This window comes from Panthera tigris, chromosome D2, assembly GCF_018350195.1.
Source record: "Panthera tigris isolate Pti1 chromosome D2, P.tigris_Pti1_mat1.1, whole genome shotgun sequence".
NCBI classification, from domain to species: domain Eukaryota; kingdom Metazoa; phylum Chordata; class Mammalia; order Carnivora; family Felidae; genus Panthera; species Panthera tigris.
The window spans coordinates 11164703-11184282 of record NC_056670.1 but is presented as its reverse complement, the minus strand read 5'-3'; the positions used below and the strand labels follow the sequence as shown (position 1 = coordinate 11184282).

General features: G+C 39.5%; 1 protein-coding gene across 1 annotated transcript in view; it reads left to right on the top strand.

Annotated features, from left to right (window-relative positions):
• Positions 1-19580, top strand: part of RYR2 (ryanodine receptor 2) — a 753483-nt gene that overhangs the window by 450074 nt on the left and 283829 nt on the right. Inside the window, exons 26-27 of the mRNA XM_042960054.1 lie at positions 10182-10341; positions 13714-13861. Of these exons, the coding sequence (XP_042815988.1) occupies positions 10182-10341; positions 13714-13861 (308 nt within the window). The remainder of the gene's footprint in view (positions 1-10181; positions 10342-13713; positions 13862-19580) is intronic.

The following is a 19580-nucleotide window of genomic DNA, read 5'->3' as shown; positions in this document are numbered from 1 at the left end:
CCTATCCAGTCCATGGGCCTCCCCAGCTCACTAAGGGCTAAACCCATACTTCTCCCCCACTCCGCTGCCGGCTTTGTGTGTGTGTTCCCAGGTAACTCCAGGAGACAGGGAGTATGCTCAGAGAACAGGCCACACATGGTGGGCAAGGAAGTAACCATAAACTTGAAATATAACACTCCCCTCTGCAAATCAAAAAAAGAGGTTTCTAATTACCCGCCTGGCCAACTCTAAGAACCAGAGAAGACACAAGAGCTGGTTAAGAGGGTCTTGGCAATTTCAAATGCAAAAGCAAAAATGTATACCTATAAGCAACGTGAAAAATCAAGAAGTGTAGAGTCACAAAAGGAAAATAATTCTCCAGCAACCAAGCTCAAAGGCATAGAGTATTAGGATCTGATAAAGAATTTAAAGTAACCGCTGTGAAGAAATTCAACATGTTAAGAGGAAACTCAGAAAGACAATCCGGTGAAATCAGGAATCAGGAGTAATGTTAATAAACAAAAGGAGATCTTTACCAAGGCAATTGAGATTCTAAAAAAGAACTAAAGGGAAATACTAGACCTGAATAAGTCAGGGAATGAGATGAAGAATGCAGAGGAGAAAATCTGTCACAAGGCAGTCCAGGGGTAAGAAGGACACGTGGCTTGGAGGACATGAACATAGAATTAATATAGTTAGAAGAAGAGCGGGACCTGAGTTTAAAAAGAGTGAAGAAAGCCTAAAAGACCTCTCAGATTCTATCAGAAAAGCAAATATCTGAATGATCAGGCTCCAGAAGGAGAAGGGAAGGTGAAGGGGACAGAGTTTATTTAAAGAAATAATAGCCAAGAACTTCCCAAACCTGGAGAATGACTTGGATGTACAAGTCCACGAAACTAATAGCACGTGCTATTATCTGGGTGTAAAAAGACCTTCTCCAAGACACATTAAAAAAAATTTTTTTTAACGTTTATTCATTTTTGAGAGACAAAGCACCAGTGGGGGAGGGGCAGAGAGAGGGAGACACAGAATCTAAAGCAGGCTCCAGGCTCTGAGCTGTGAGCACAGAGTCTGGTACGGGGCTCGAACCCACGAACCGCGAGATCATGACCTGAGCTGAAGTCAGATGCTCAACCGACTGAGCCACTCAGGTGCCCTTCCAAGACACATCTTAATGAAACTCTCAAAAATCAACCATAAAGAAGGAATCTTGAAGCCAAGGAAAAAAGAAGGTAACTGACAAAGGAAGCCCCATTAGGCTACCTGCTGATTTCTCAACAGAAACTCTGACAGGCCAGGAGAGCGTGGAATGATGTATTCAAAGCATTGAAAGATAAAAATTGCCAGCCAGGAATATGCTGTATGGCAAAGGTATCCTTCAGATACGAAAGAGAAATAAAGGCTTTCCCAGACAAAAGCTGAGGGAGTTTACTGTCTCTAGACTGGCGTTACGAGAGAGGCTGAAAGGAATTCTTTGTGCCGAAATGGGAAGACGCTATCCCAGAAACATAGGGTGTGAAAGCTCACAGCACGCTGGTCATGGGAAGGAACAGTCACACTTAGAGAACTGTAACTCTACATTCGGTTGGTGTGTTAACCACACAACCATGGTATGAAAGTCAAAGGAGACGAGTAATAAGAACTATAGCTGCTATAAATTGTTAACAAATGCATGACACAAAAGGAGATAAATTATAACATCAGTAATATGTAACGGAGAGTAAAGGTGGAGCCTTTTTAGGTGTTCAAAGATAAGTTGCTATCAGCCTAAAATGGACTGTTTTATCTGTAAGATGTTTTATTGTAATTCACAAGGTAACCACCAAGCAGAGACCTTGAGTGGATCCTCAAAAGACAAAGGGAAACAGAACATACCTCCGTGGAGTATAACCAATTACAGAAGTGGGCATAAACAGAGCGGGGGGGGGGGGGGGGTGGCGGGAAACAATGGAAATGCAAAAGGATCAGAAGGCAATGAATAAGATGGCATTAGTAAGTCCTTACATATCAATAATTACTCTAAATGTACATTGATTGAATTTACCCATCAAAAGGCACAGAGTGGCTGAATGGGGACAAATGTAACTCCTACAGGCTGCCTACGAGAGACCCATTTCAGATTTAAGGATGCACACAGACTCAAGTGTCATTTGCATTACATGCTACATTTCCTCTTCGAAAATAGGCCATTTGAGTGTGAGTGTTTTCTGATACATAATACACACCATTTCACTAAAAATCCTTAAGGACTTCTGTAGAATGTGTGATTCATGGTAGTTCTTTTCTCCCTTTCTCCTTATTCCTCCGCAGAACAAACAAGCAGACAGCTGAAGAGTGTAACACATTATATTATCGTCAATTCTTAAATTCACAAACCTTTGTACATTTATTGTAAAGTGAAGCTCTGGACCCACTGCATAGTTTGATGAACATAGAGTCCATTTACTGTAGGAATAAAGAAAAAACGCAGTAGAAATAATCCACTCGGAGAGTTTATGATTGCCGATTTCTAATATGCCCAAGTAATTGAGATTTTGAAGCAAAACTATAGGTTTACTTTATATTTATTTATTTAAAAAAAATTTTTTTTATAGAAAGAGAGAGAGTGACAGAGTGGGAGTGGGAGAGGGACACAGAGAGAGGGAGACAGAACCTGAAGCAGGCTCCAGGCTCTGAGCTGTCAGCACAGAGCCCGATGTGGGGCTCAAACTCATGAACCATAAGATCATGACCTGAGCCGAAGTCGGATGCTTAACTGACTGAGCTACCCAGGTGCCCCCAAAGCTATAGGTTTAAGTGAAAAGAAAATCCTTGTCTAAATACCAATGCCATTTATTAAAACTTTTCGGGGCGCCTGGGTGGCGCAGTCGGTTAAGCGTCCGACTTCAGCCAGGTCACGATCTCGCGGTCTGTGAGTTCGAGCCCCGCGTCAGGCTCTGGGCTGATGGCTCGGAGCCTGGAGGCTGTTTCCGATTCTGTGTCTCCCTCTCTCTCTGCCCCTCCCCCGTTCGTGCTCTGTCTCTCTCTGTCCCAAAAATAAATAAAAAACGTTGAAAAAAAATTAAAAAAAAAACAAAAAAAACTTTTCTTTAGCACTCATGTGTGTTAATAAATCAGCACAGAGCATAGGACCAGGAACTGGTTGTCTGACTGTATCACTGGGAATAATAGGTAATGTTGAATTATGAATTGGTAGTGTTTAGATTGTCTGAGAGGTCTTTAAATCCAGTGACAAATCCCCTCCATACCCCACTACCTTCTTACCACTAATGCTAATGAAGCCCCTGGTGGTGATGGGAAATGGAGGGGTAAGTGGTGTCTCAGGCATATTGAGCCGCATAAAAGGCTAAGAATGATAACCTAAGGCTAAGAATGCATATATATAGATACAAATGACGTTTTGAGATGAAGGCTTGGATGCTGAATGTGTGGACCCATGACATAGTACATGTACCAAATTCAGTTTGTGTAAATAGTTACTTAAGTGAAAGGCAGTGTTACAAATACCATTGGATTTTTTCTGTAATGGTGAGGCACTGTGGTCACGAAAAAACAAAACCGGTTTATAGACGTCTTTTCTGTGTAAGGAGTCAATTTCACAAACCACAAATTAAAAAATGCACTAGCGTGCAATGTTCTTTATTTTCTCTGATCAGGTTTAATCTTGCATTCAAGCCCAATGGGCCTTGCACCAGAATGAAGCTTAGTATTAGAAACTTAATCCTAGTCTTTTCAGGGAAAACTCTGTTAAAATCATTGTTTTCTGTGTTTATTCTCACCTTTAAATTTTTGATTGAAATGTATTCTCAAAGCGGTTTTTCTTGACATCCTAAAAAAGATAAAATAGTTCCCTATGTAAAATTGTACTTTTCCCCATGTCCCCTCTTCTACTTTATTTTTCCCCATAGCACTTACATCTTCTAACATACTATCGTTTTACACTTTGTTTCCTGCCTACTTGCATCCGAATACAATTCCTATAGACTTTTTTGTCCATATTGTTCAGTGATCTATCATTAGTTCCTGGAATAGGGCCTAAAACATTCTACCACCAAATGAATATTCGTTGTTGAATCTGAATTGAAGGTCTACCCTCCTCTTGCTCCCAGGACCACCTGTGTTTAGGACACTCACCCAATGGGGAGCGAACACTGGATCCATCGTCTACCTCATTTGACTGTGCTGCCAGGACTGATTTATGTCAAAGAAAACCAGAGCTGGACAGGAGTTAAAGCCATAAAGGCAAATTGTATTCAGGAACTTTTGCAAATAGGGAAGAGAGACCTATGTATGGAACTGGACTCCATTCTGAATACAACAGTGATAAGTGGGGATTTATAACCAAGGAGCAGCAGGGCTGCAGGTCAGTAGATAGAAAATTACTTAGGAAGACACATCAAGAAGGGGGATTCTGCAAGATGAACTTGATAGGATTCTTGCTGAAGGCAGACCAGGTGATGGGATAACAAGGTAGGGGATGAGGGATGCCATCCGATAGGAAGGTTGGAGGATTTTCCTTAAACTGGTTGATCAGTAGGATTCTTGCTAAAATGGAACTAATTGGAACATGACAGAGCCCAAGGTCTGAGTCCTAGACAGAAAGAGGATTCAGAGGAGCCTGACTCGAGTTTGGTCTGAGTGTCTTTGTCTTTTGTCTTCATTCACCTCTGCTGGCATCTTATGGGGTGCCTGTTTTCTGCACTGGTCTTGGTAATGAGTCCACACAGTGGGTTTCTCCTTCTCATTTCTGTGAGTCCTCCAGGTCACTGCTCTTCTTTTTGCCTCTTCATTGCTAGAAACCTGAGAATATTCTCTCTGGCAACTTGGGGATTGCAGTCGGTTGGTGGAGGGAGGTGGGAGACTTGGCTGGCTGCCATATCTGTTTTTCTGTAGTCGTGCTGCACGATGAAGGGCTTGGGTGTGGGAGATTCTAGGACCTGGCCATTATCCTTGGTACGCTCTGGGAACAAGACAGAAGTTCACTTTGGCCGTGGGATCTACCTGGTCTCTTCCTGGGTGGGGGTTGGAGAACTCTGGCTTCCCTCTAAATCCTCCTGTTCTTCTAGGCTCTGTGGAACCTATTTGGGCAGGGCATAAGAAGTCTTTATCTGGTCTTCCTTCTGTCCCAAGGCATCTGGGCCTTGCTCTTTTGATACTCAAAAGCCTAACTTTTACTGTCAGAAGGCCTTTATCTAAAAGACTATGGCCTCTGCAGTGAATTTTCAAAGTCTATTTTAAAAATCCAAACCAAGAATGGCTTTCTTTGGTCTCTGTCTTGAGATGACCCCTTCTTGGGGCACTGGATACCTTGTGGTTTTGTTTCAAAGGGGCTTTGGGGTAGGGGAAGGCCTTGGAGTAAAAAGAAATTGATAAAAGGGAGTTGGGTGGTGGGGGCAGGTCTCCAGGGCACTTCATCATATTACCTTTACTTAAAAACAAAGAAGTGAAGTAAAAGAAGAAACATATCCCTTGTCCATTTCCCTCCTAATTTGTACATTGAAATTAATTCTCCTGTATTTGTGCTCTGGAGGAGTTTTGAATTCTCTTTCTGTTCTTTCTGTGAAAATGTCAGCCCAGGATGCATTTTTAGTAGATGTGCTTCCAGCAAAAACTTGTCCTGAATATCTCTGATGTGCAGTCATCTGAGATTTTCCCATTTGTTCCAAGGTACTTGAAGGGCGGATTTGGTTTTGAAATTTACACCTCACATCCACTGAACTTGGACATAATCTTTTCATGTTTACTGCACATCTTTCACAGCATAATGACTTCCAAGCTTCATTTAACCTGATTCATCCTAAACAAGGAAGCTTGAGAGGTGGGAGAGGCTAGAAAAAAAAAAAAAAAAAAGAAAAGGTTTTTCTCTTTAGTGTTTTTGGAATTCTGCCATGTTTTTGATGCCACCACTTTAATAATTGCCCCTTTAGTGATATTATACTGAGCACTTTATTCAGAGGCTCATTTAGAATACCTGCTTCAGAAAAATGCGGGTCAGGTGGGAATGAAGCCCAAAGTGAAATTGCTACTTCACATGACAACTCATCAGCGGGGTCAAGTGCTATCATTTTTTGTTTACATCTTCGATAATTTGGTGCAGATGACACTGGCAGTTTGCCAGTTTTGTTTCATTTTGTTTTATTTCTCCAGGCACAGGGGTGTTTTAGAAAAGAAACTGAAGCCCTATACACGTAGTTTATTAATCTCACTGTTTTTTTTTTTTTAAATTACTGGATTTTATGCCACGTCAAAATAAATTAACTGAGAGATAATAACTACAAAAGAATTTTGATACCTTGGAAGGTCAGTATATTGAATGTATTTATTTAATTCCATATATATTCCTCATCGGCTGCATTTCAGGATGATTGATGGAACAGGGACTTTGCATATAAAAGTAAAGGAAGTAAAACGATACCTACTAACCAGACTGCAGGAGAAAGAGATCTATTGACTGATGCTGGCAGAATTTTCCCAGGAAGGTCAAAAAGGGAGAATGTAACACATCAACATCTTTAACATGAGATATTTTGTATTTGATGCATATGATGATGTATTTTGAATTAATAGAATTACTATTGATACAACTTTTCCCTATTATTTGAGCTATGAAATTCTACTCCCCAAGAATTATAATGGTAATCTTTCTTTCCTTTCTTTCTTTTAAATTTCTGGAAATTAATCTGAAACTTTACTTGAAACCACTTAGTTTCCAGTTTACATGCAGTACAGGAAAAGCTTTGCTTTTTGTTCTTTTTCAACCACAAGAAGAGAATATTTCATATAAGCAGTTGGTTTATCTTTATGTACCTACTAAAATTACATTAATAAGGTGAAATGGACAGTATTTACCAAAGTTCACTTATGCTCCTTTAAAAACAATCCTATTTTTATATAATGATTCGATTCTTACTTTCTCAACATGTACTCCAAACGAAAATTGTTTTAAAAATCATTGTGATACTACTAATTCATATTGGTTAAGCATTCATGATGTCACCATTTTTGTTAAGTCTGTGAATTTCAAAAATATCTGTATTTATTTTTACTATAGGTGATTTGAAGTACAACAGTATGGAAATAAGGGTCAGGGGGAATGGGAGTCAGTAACTTTAATTTGGATGGGATTATTAGCCATTTAAAAGAATCACTTTATTATTATTTTTTAATGTTTATTTATTTTTAAGAGAGAAAGCATGCACAGGAAGGGCAGAGGGAGAGAGAGACAAACAGAGAATCTGAAGCAGGCTCCACATAGAGAGTCAGGTATCGCGAGATCATGACCTGAGCCAAAGTCGGATGCCTAACCGACTGAGCCATCCAGGTGCCTCTAAAAGAATCTCTTGAAGCTTCAAATCCTTTCTTGCACAGGGTTATGAAGAAAAGTAAAATAAATTATAGTCTACATCTGAAAATGAGCATAAACCAATTATTGTGCCATGTTAAATCAACAGATGCAAATACATCTCCAAGGGTTTTCATTATGATCACAGATTGAAGCCAGTCTAGTAGATATTCCATGTAGGAAGAGGAAATTTTAGAAGATAAAGAGAAATGCTTATGTCACATATTAGCCAGCTTTATACATTAGTAGAATTTATCTATAATTTTTGATATGGAAGGACCTCCTTCCCATCTTCCACCCTTCAAACATCCCTCCGCATTCCGTATGAGATATTGCTGGAAAGCCTACCATTAGAATTGGTTGTCAGGGGAAGGATTTTTTTCACTTCACATGCACATACCCCTCATTAAGATGGCTTAGGCTCTAATCGATTTTTCATAGATTAGTTTCCAAACTGTATCCGGTATGTCTCCTGTCTGACAGTTAGGAGGTCTCAGGGCCATTACAAAATGGGAGGAGAAAGACTTGTGTGCTGTTATGCTACCTCCTGCTGGGCGATGGTGGGGAAGCCAGGAGGAGGGTGTCAAGCAGAGGTGGGAAGACGGGGCGATAGAGAAGACTGAGTTCTTGATCACTGATTCTAACACTGCCTCCAGCTAGTCATGTTAAACTTGGAAATTAAACTGTGCTAGCTTGATCATATGTTGGCACTTGGAAAATAAACTCCGTTAGCTTGATCATCTGTTGGTACGTTGGAAATCTATTAGGAGCTCTTTCTTGAAGAAAATATTTTTTGAATGAGTGGCACCTGGCTGGCTCAGTCAGACGAGCATGTGACTGTGGATCTCAGGGTTGTGAGTGCAAGCCCCTCGTTGAGTGTAGAGAAAATCTTTAAATGCACATATTTTCTGAAAAAAGAACTTGTATGTAGACTGTGCTTCTAGTTTACAGATTTATCTATTTATAACCAGAATTCTATAACACACAATGATTTGTATGAGTGGTTAAAAAATCCCATGTGATTTCTTTATATAAAAAAAAGACAGGAAAAAAAAATATTGTTAATTACCCAAACCTGCAGAGTGCTGATTTAAAACAGAATGAAATTTCTTGTCTATAATTATAGCTTGTGACTATAAATTGAATGACATAAGGCAGGAATTAACCTTAACTGTAACAATTGCCAGAACAATCTAATCCACTTAAACAAAACAAAACAAAATATTTCTCATACTTTTGTCTATAGATAAATGACTTATAAAATACTAGAGGTCTCCTAAGGAAATAGAAGTAACTAAGGCAAAGTCAACTGTATTCAACCTTAAAATTATTTATTGCTGTAACACATCAATTCATTCAACATATTTTTATTGAATGCTTACCATGTATCTGGTACTATTCTCCGTTTGACAGATAGTGAGGAATACGGCAGTCAAACTCTCTGCTCCAAAGAAGGTTGCCTGCTAATTCTGAGAGCCATAGCCCAGAATACTTAAAAGAAAAACGACAACATAGTTTTATCTCAAAGAGCATTTTCTCATGTTCTAATAATTTTTTTTTAACTTGGTATAGTTAGCTGGTTTTCTTTGTACAAAGGAGAATCTTTGAGATGAAGCCGCATGTACTGGGGTGCCTGGGTGCCTCGGTCTGTTAAGCATCCAACTTTGGCTCAGGTCATGATCTTGCAGTTCATGGGTTTGAGCCCGGCATGGGGCTCTGTGCTGACAGCTCAGATCCTGGAGCCTGCTTCCGATTCTGTGTCTCCTCTGTCTCTGCCCCTCCCCACTCATGCTCTGTGTCTCCCTCTCAAAGATACACAAACATTAAATAAAAATGATGCATGTACTTTATATTCAGTATATAAAGTTAATTCTTGCAAACACTACAGATCTTCAAAAGGCTGCTTATCTGCCATGCCCTGTTTCAAGTATAAAGACAGTTAGAAAAATGGATTAGAAACAGATCTTGACCTCAAGGCATAGTTGATTATAGGGAATAGAACAATGACAGAAGAATGGCAGGGAGGCAGCTATAAAATAGGCTTTGTTCAAATCTCAGTAGTTAAAAAAGAGAATGAGGCAGCTGTGTGTGTGTTTGTACAGAGAAGTAGGGCAGTATTATTGCCCTAATACGTGCATGTTTAAATTTTTATATTTTCAATTTTATATTTCTTCTGAAACATGAAAACTTATGCTCGTTTTAGTACTTTCTTTCCATTTCAGAGTATGGAAGTAGTCTCTGATAAGAATTCCCTAAAATCCAGGCCTTCCTAATATTTTAGATGATTATGCACCTGGGATTTCCTACTCTCTGTCTTATCCAGAGGCTTCCTAAATTATATAACCAGGGAAGTCAAAAAGGGGGAATGAATTCATAAATGCATTAAAATCTCCCTATGCAATAATGAGCAGCTAGTATCTGAAAGGACCCACAGGTTTATTAAATAAATATATGAATTTACTATAACATTTGAAAATTGAAGAAAATATAAACGGGAAGAGAAATCTATCACATGTTTTCATTGGTAACCAGTATTTTCGTTAATACTATAAAAAAGCCTCAAATATTGGGAACTCAGAAACACTAAGTCCTTCTCAACTTTGAGAGATAGGTAAGGTGTTTTATTTTAGTTTTATTGACATAAAAATGAAAACAAAGATCACGTGGCCTTTGTGCCCAATGAGTTATTAGCGTGCATGAAGGGCTCCAGGGTTGCTGACCGACCGACCAGCGGTCACCAGTGGGGTGTCTGGAATCATTAGAAGTGGGTGGGGCCATAAAAAGACCCTTAGAGGGATTTCTAAGCCTGGACTTGTTTTTGAAAGGCCAATTACATAGTCTCTTTTGTTTTGCTTTGTAGTTACCAGCTGACAAGTGGGTATAAGCCTGCCCCGATGGACCTGAGCTTCATTAAACTCACGCCCTCTCAGGAAGCGATGGTGGACAAGTTGGCGGAGAACGCGCACAACGTGTGGGCCCGGGATCGAATCCGGCAGGGCTGGACTTACGGCATCCAGCAGGTACGTGGGTGTTGAGCTTTATGGCACGTGGGCTGCGATTTACAGCATGCAACAGGTACGTGGGAATTTAGCTTCATGGCGTGGGGGCTGAGATTTACTTAAGTGGTCATCAGCATGATTCCTAACAGGAGGGATTAAATAATGACCATTTTGAAACTCATATACATTTCTTTTTTTTTTTTAATTTTTTTTAATGTTTATTTATTTTTGAGACAGAGAGAGACAGAGCATGAACGGGGGAGGGTCAGAGAGAGGGAGACACAGAATCTGAAAAAGGCTCCAGGCCCTGACCGTCAGCACAGAGCCTGACGCGGGGCTCAAACTCACGGACCGCGAGATCGTGACCTGAGCCGAAGTCGGCCGCTTAACCGACTGAGCCACCCAGGCGCCCCAAAAACTCATATACATTTCTTAATGTGCCTATGCACTAAGGCCCCTCTTCAATGCTCGGCTCAAGAAATCAGATGACCATAGCTCTGAGTGTTGCCGTGAGGCACTCAGTGAATGTTAACGAAAACAGATTTATAAGACAGTTTTGTGGCATTTGTCTCTCTGAGGTTGTGTTTAAGGAGAAACTTTTGAAATAATGAGAAGGTGGGGATAAAATAATAATAAAAGAGGTCCACAATTCCTTATTCGAATCCCCTGCGGCCAGATGAATTTCAGAATCGAGATATTTTTTTGGGTTTCTGGGACGTTGATATGGTGACATATTACGTGTTACTTAGCACTCCCAGCAGGGCGGCAAAATGCTGCTACTAATTGTTCAGCACAGCGTAGGCATGATAATACCAGGAGGGATAAATAAAGACTATAAACAGGCTCGCATCAATTCAGATCATGTTTTACCACCAACGGAGTTTTTGTTAAACTTTGGTAAAAACTGAGTTTTCAGCGCTTTATGGATTTCAGAGCCATGGATCTCCATTCATGGGTGGCCCCCGTGGGAGTGACTGTCATTGAGTACCTATTGGAATAAGCATGGCAGAGGGGTGAAGAGCAAATTTTAGCTTTACCTCCTTGTCTCCATGTGACCTTGGGAAGGCTACTTAAATTCTCTGTGCCACTGAGAATTTAAGGCTACTTAAATTCTTAAATTCTCTGCGCCACTGTTTTCCTCATCAGTAAGTGATTTAACTTCATTACATAACTTCTGTCTGAGAAAGGCTGATAACAGTGCCTGCCTTCTGACGCACACAGAGAGCAGTTTGCTATTATATTAGGTGCCAGTCGCCACGCCCAGACGTTTACATCTATTCTTTTTAACTCTCAACAACAGTTACGTCAGGGAGAATGGTTTTTATTCCCGGTTCACGTGTGTACAGGGGGCCTTATTGACAGCACTGCGCTCAGTGCTGCACAGCTAGCAGGTGGCAGACACAGCTTGGGATCAAGGCTTCTGACTCCAGAGCCAAAAATTCTTCACTTCCTTGTTCCTTGTTGCCTCCAGCCAGCTCGTTTTGGGGCTGCCGTGACTTAAAAATTTTTTGGGAATAAAATGGATTCTTACTTATAGGCTTAGACTGTGGTTTGATATACAGCCTCAGTGTTGACTTGAAAAAATGAATTTCCCAAATCCTTCTAAGCTGGTGACTTTTTGCCATTGGGAAGGCTAAAGAAAACTTGAATAGCCTTGAGTGGCCTCGTAAAATATATGTTTATATTGAATTAAGCTGGCTATAACAGAGGAGAATGTCGGCACTAAATCTGCTTAAGCATTGTGTGTGTGTGTGTGTGTGTGTGTGTGAGAGAGAGACAGAGAGACAGAGAGAACCTGATTCTTACACCCCAGAGGGCTAAGGGGTCCACACTGGCTCTCTGCGAAAGGAGGGCTTACTTGCCTTGAAGGCCACATGGCGGTGTCAGACAAACCAGGATTTCCCTGATGTCCGTCTCTTCCTCGAGGGTTGTTCTTTCCTGTTCGTGCATTTCCTCCTACAAGCCTAAGGCTCTGTTTGAGCTGGCCAGAGCTCTCATTGAAATCCTTTCCCCATTCCCTCTCCCAGCTCCCACCCCTTCCCTCCACCGAATTCCCCACTGACATAACTCATGTTTGCTGGATTATTTGAACGAGCATTGTCTTGAATTTTCCATCACCTTCTTGTTAGCGTAATCTAGTTCAGACCTATACTGAAAGTCCTTGAAAACAGCTTCATTGAATTACCTCTTCTCTGTCTGACTCTAGCACAGCTGGTCTCAAACCTGAGTGCGCGTGGAGTCCCCTGGGGAGCTCCTGTGAACACTCAGAATCTCAGGACATCTCCAGAGACGATGATTCATTGAAGGCTTCAGAATTTCTGTAGAAAGTTTGGGGACAAAAACCATGTTGAAAAACAGGGGTGCTGGGTGGTGCATCTCACAGCTGGGCTGGCAGTGTAGGTGCTCTGTTTACACTGCTGGTTTATTTTGGGGGTGGCTTTGGAGTGGTGCCCCCCACCAAGCAACCTAGGTGCTCTTGACCCTAATGGAGCAGGTATTGGTACGAATTTGCTAGAGCGAGGAGAGAAGAAAGTAGGAAAGGCTTTCCTTGCTCCTACCCACCCACAACAGACCCACCCCAGAACTCATTTTTTCTCGAGAAGGTTTGGGAGGAACCACAGCCTCCTAATTCTTCATCGTGCTGGGGTTACAGTGAGAGTTGAGTATGCTGCCCGAAATATGGAGAGTCTGACAAAAACTGCAACGGAATCTCAGTGAGTGGATGGAAGGCAGTAATTTCTTTGCCAGGACGGTAGGATAGCCCACTTTCTGGCTTTGCTGATACCGGTTTCGTCACATTTTTCAACTTGGAGCCTCTTTTGTAACAGCCAAATTGTGAGTTTTGTAGTTCTTCCGGTATTTCTGTTATTAACTGGTCTCACGGGTTAATGGAGTCACTTGAGTGCATATTTTTCAAGCTAGTTGAGTTCATAGAATGGCTGCCTATATCACACTGAATTTTTCTGAGAAAGGGACCACAGCCTTATGTTGTTTGTAGACCGATGTCACTGAGAGGTGACCAGTGATCATTTGACTCTTCTTGGAACAAAGACTTATCAGTCAACTGTGCAAGGAAATGCTGTGTGCCCCAAATTAGCCCATTGCCCTGTGACCCCGGCAGATGAAAGATGGTTACAGAGATCCTTCCAGTCGGCTTTTTTTACCGCTGTTTTTACTTTGTGTTACTGCTTTGAATGGACGCAGTTATTCATTGGATTGAATCTTTTGTATTGATGGTGGTTCAGTAACTTACCTGAGAAGACAAAGAAGGCGGGGGAGAGGCAGCTTTGAACTCAGGGACTTCACATTTCTGTTGTATCTGGTGGCTGTCTCATTTCCAAAATGATCGCTTCAGCACCGCTTTGATGGCCAACACCTTTTCTCTTCCCGTAGGATGTAAAGAACAGAAGAAACCCTCGCCTGGTTCCCTACACCCTTCTAGATGACCGCACCAAGAAGTCCAACAAGGACAGCCTCCGCGAGGCCGTGCGCACGCTGCTGGGATATGGCTATCATCTGGAGGCGCCAGATCAAGATCATGGTATTTGGGTTTTCCTTGCTTCCTCTTGGGTTGCAAAATTGTGTAGTAGTTCTTTAAAGCCAAATAATTGACTGAAAGGAGGGGAACGTACGAGATGGAGTCCTTCAGGATGTAATTTAGTTTGTAATTTAGGCCAGTAGTTGGAGCATTTTTTTTTTCCTGAGGACACGAAGGATTAGGCTCATCTCTCAGTAGAATGTCTTAGGACCACAGTGATTCTGCAAGGGGAAGAAATGGGTTTACCTTCCCAGAGAGTCTGAGGTTAATTAACCCTGAGATTGCCCCTGTTTCCATCCCACAGGCTTTCCTTCAGCTCTCCTTGTTTAGTCTGTGGGAGTAAACCCATAGCTACTGTCTTCGGAACCTTCATTATTTTTACTCATACCTATAGACACTATTCATTAATTAGTGCAACATTTTGCTTTAAGGTGAGCACATTAGAGTAAGCACTCAAGAAATATGTGTTGAAGAAATAGATTTTCAGAGGTTTTATAAAGAACACATTCCCCTTAAATAATACCTTTCAAGAATATGGTTTAAAATGATTAGTTCCTTAAAGCTTTGCCTGAAGTCTGAGTTGGTGTGAATATCCATATTTTAAAATTGGCAGAAATGAAATAAACTGTGCGTTTCCTTATAGTGGCTATATTTTTTGATAGAAAGTTTTTAAAAATGCATCCTAAATATTCTCTGATGACTACTATTTTCAGTGTAATAGCTGCGCAAAGATGTCCAGACCATAAATAGTAATAATAGCTAATGATTTTACAGTGCTTATCAGGTACAGCAAATGTTTCTAAGACCTTAGGCAATTACTTACTTCTCACAGTAGTAATCCTGTGTGGATGGTTTCTCCCACATCCTGGCCAAGAATTGGTAATGAATCTTTCTGATCTTAACCATCCTGATAGATACAAAATAGGATCTTATTAATAGTTTTAATTCTCATTTTCCTCAGAGTAATAGTGTTGAAATTTTTTCTTGCACTTATGGGCCATTGGGATAAGTGTTTTTTCAAATCTGTATCCATTTTTAAAAATTGGGTTGTTTTGTCTTCTTTTTATTGAATTGTAACTATATGTCATTGTAAATATTTGTACATACATGTAGATTTTCTGGATATGGAGACTGTGTCAGATATTGGAAATAACTCCTCCCAGGACCTGAGTTGTGCTTCCATTTTCTCAGTGAAATCTTTCAAAGAGCAGAACATTCTTAATTTTGATGAGGTCCATTTATGATTTTCCCTTCATGGTTATATGTTGAAATCTTGAATAGGTTGAAATCTTGGCCTGTGCAAAAACAAAGATTTTCTCTGGTGCTTTCTTCCGGAAGTTTTATGATTGTAACGTTTTCATTTAGGTCTATAATCTGAATTGATGGAGTGTTATTTGTGATGGGAGACTAAGGTCGAGGTTCATTTTTGTCCAGATGGATCTTCAGCTGTCTCAGCACCATTGGTTACGACAAATTGTCCTTTCCCATTAAGTTACCTTGCCACCTTGGTCAAATCTCTATTGACCATTGTGTTCTATTCATCCATATGTCTATCTTTAAGTCAGTACCACACTGCTATCTTTGTTATTACCACCTTATAACAAATCTTAACATCAGGTAGGGTAGGTCCTCTAACTTCTTCTTTAAGAGGTTTTTCGGGCTCCTTTTTTCTTTGCATTTCTTTATAAATTTTAGATTCCAGTTGTCAATTTGCTTTTGTTGGGATATAGTTGGCTTTATAGGTCAGTTAGGGGAGAATTGACATTTTAATAATATTTAGTCTATCAGTTCACGAACGAGACCTATCCTTCCATTTATTTTGGTCCTCTCTAGTTTATCTACCACTTTCAGAGTAGAGGGATTGCCCATTATTTTTAGAGGTATCTGATATTTTGGAAACTATTATAAATGAAATTAGTTTTCATTCATTTCATCTTCCAGTTGAAAGATGAATATGTTGAATATGAGAAACACAAATGTTATGTATATGTTGATATTACATCCTGTGGTCTGGCAGAATTTATCTTACTTTTTTTCCTTTCTCTTTCTTTCTTTCTTTCTTTCTTTCTTTCTTTCTTTCTTTCTTTCTTTCTTTTAGGATTTTCTACCTACATAACCATGAAGTCTCCCCCCAACGCCCCAAAAAGTTTTACTTTTTCCTTTATAATTATCATGCCTTTTTGTCTTTTGACTTATTGAACTGGGAAAGAATTACAATGTTTAATAAAGTGGCAAGGGAGATTATCCTGCCTTATTCCCAGTCTTAAGGGGAAATTTTTCATTGTTTCATCATGAAGTATGGTGTTAACTGCTCTTATCACCATGAAGAAGTTCTCTTCTCTTCCTAGTTTTCTGGGAGCTTTTATCATGAATGGGATATTAAATTTTACCGAATAATTTTTTAGCCATTTATTGAGAAGATTATGTATTCTTCTCCTTTCTTCTGAAAATACTGTGAATAACATTGATTTTTGAATGTTAAAACAAGGTTACATTTCTAATACAACTCTCCTTAGTCAAGGTGTGTTATCCATCTTTATATATACCTGGATTCTCTTTGCTATTCTATGAAGGATTTTCATATATAAATTCATAAGCAATGTCTAAATTTATATCTAAATTCATAAGGTATGTCATTTCCTTTTCTTGCAACATCTCTTTGTTAGCTTTTGTTATGAGGGCAGTCCTGGCTTTGTGATACAAATTAGGAAATGTTCCCACTGTTTTCTGAATTTGAGATAGTTTTGTATTATGGTTTACTGAAATGTCGTATAGAATTTATCATTAAAACCATCTGGACCTATAGTTTTATATTTTAGGAAAGGTATTTGATTATGAATTCAAATGTCTTTAATAGCTATGGGAGATATTTAGATTTTGTTTCTTCTTATGTCAGTTTTGATAAGTTATGTTTTTTTCAGTAAGTTAGTAAATTCACAAATTTCATGAATTCGGTAAATTCATTTAAGTTGCCGTATTTATTGGCATAAAATTGTTCTAATGTCCCCTTATTATTCCTTTAATGTTTGGAGGGTCTGCAGTGCCACTTCTTTCCATTTTTGGTATTCACAGTTTATGTTTCTCTATTTCTGTCATGGTCAGTCTTCTTAGGGATGTATTGACTTTACAAACCTTTCAAAGAGTGAATCAATCTTAAATGTATTTTTTGGAGGTTAAACTTTTTGACGTTTATTTTCCCACATCACCAATCTTGGATTATTATGAGTCACTTGTCACAATTATGAGTGGCTTTGCATCACGTCTCCTCAGAGAGATGGCACTGTCGAATGACGGTGACGTCCTGTGGACAACTTCATTCTTTGATCAGTGTTAGAGCTCCTGGTTTCACAGCCCCATGAGCCCCCTTTGCAGTGATCTATTAAATGTAATTAAAAAATATTTTTGATGTTTATTTTTTGAGAGAGGAGAGAGACAGAGAGACAGAGTGTGAGCAGGGGAGGGGCAGAGAGAAGGGGAGACACAGAATCTGAAGCAGGCTCCAGGCTCTGAGCTGTCAGCACAGAGACCAACACGGGACTTGAACCCATGGACCTGAGCTGAAGTCAGACACTTAACCAACTGGGCCACCCAGGTGCCCCTAAGTGTAATTTTTAATGAACAACTAGGTATATCAGGCATATAAATATTTACTAATAACATAGCACTATGTTAACTAGACTTGTAGTGATCATTTTGCAATATATATAAATATTAGATCATTCTGTTGTAATATGAAAATAATACAATGGCATATATCAGTTACCTTAATAAAAAATAGACAAATAGGCAAATATGTAAATAGTAAGGGAAACTGCATCGATTTAAAAACACATGAAGATATTTCATATCTCCCTAATCATTAGAGAAATGCAAAATAAAATATTTATAGGTTTATATCCAACAAATTAAAATAATTAGAAAGCTATATGATACCATGTGTTGACATGGATGTGACACAATGGGAACCCCGTGCATCTCAGTTGAAAGTATAACTTGGCAAATTTGTTGCGTGAAAAGCTTGTATTATGTAGAAACCATGAGTATGACCCAGCAAATGGCACACTTGGGTGTAGAAACACTCATGTGTAGGTCTAGACACAGGTGTGGAGGAATGTGTTTATTGTAGCGTTATTTGTGATTGTGAAAGCTGAAAGAATCCTATGTGTCCATCTCTGGGAAATGTTGATAGATAAAAATAATAGAAATGCTAAAACCTAGCATGCAGCAATTCAGAAGCAGTGATCATGAAGAATGGAACAGAGCAGGGATACAATACAATTAATATAATTTCTGAGTACTTTACCGCTTACAAAAACACAAACCTGTCCAAGGCAAAACAGCATACACATTGGAGTGATGCCAGTGGTGGACACGGAGTGAGGAAATGCATTTCAGGATCAAGGATTAGGGAAAAGGAAAAAAGTAATAGAGGAGACTTACACAGTCCAACAGAAAAATATAAATGACATGAATAGTGTAGTGTCTTAGCTCCCCAACACATCCGCATACAAACACACACACACACACACACACACACACACACACACACACCGTAAAGTAAAACAAAGCACCAGATTAGACAACACTCTGGCACATGGGAGCTGGTTAAAAATATCATGGTACATTCATACAATGGAATATTATGAAGTTCTTAAATATAATGAAGTGCCGATAGGAAGCAATCTCAGATGTATCATATTAAGGTAAAGTAGCAAAGTCCTGAGCTCTGTGAAGAACATGGTACTATTTGCATTATAAAAAAGAATATATGTAAATGCTTGCATATGCACAGTCTGACTCTGGAAAGACACAGAAAACAATGGTAACAGTGATTGCTTCCAGGAAAGATAACCAGATAGCTGACAGACAGCTGTGGGAGGGGAGATTTACATTTTGCTGCATATCATTTTAAAAAAAATTTTGTACTCTATTTGCATTACCCATTCAAACAAACAAAAGAAATGCACTGTTTAAAAACTATATATGGTTGGTATCCAAGAGGGGGAGTCCGTTTTACCCTGTACAAGATGTGCAGTATATGCCACAAAAAAATAATCAGTGATGATTATATTTTAAAGACATTATCAGTCAAGGGCATAGTCTGTGTCAGTTACATCTGTTGTATTCACTTTTACGGATAACCTTCTTTGGATACTGCATAAGATGTTATCTTTATGACATATAGTTTTACACTATTTACAACCATAATATAATTTTATCTTCTTAACACCCTTGTGAGGCAATGTATTGCTACCTTACAGTTACCTACTTTCTTGTGACTTATGTGAATTTCAAGGAGAAAGGGAAGGAGTTCGTGTTTATAAAATCCATGTTTGGGTTTCATGTTACTTCCATATTTCAAGTCATCTTCATGTCCACTTGACTCTGATACATAGTTACTGAACATCTACTCTGCCCAGGTCTGGGGATTCAAAAATGAATAACACAGTTTTTGCCCACAGGTAGCTCTCAGGGTAGGCAAGGAAGATAGACTGAATTGTCCACACTACTATATGGTGTAAGTGTTAATGCTCAAGTATCATAGCACAGAGGGTTTAACTCAGCTTAGTGATGTCAGAGCAGTCTTCATAGAGGAAGTGTATTTGTTATCTATTGCTGTGTAACAAATGTCCCCCTAAAATTTAATGATGCAGCGAACATTTGTTATCTCTGTGGTTAGGAATTTGTGAGTGGGTTAGTCAGATGGTTCTGGATCATGGCC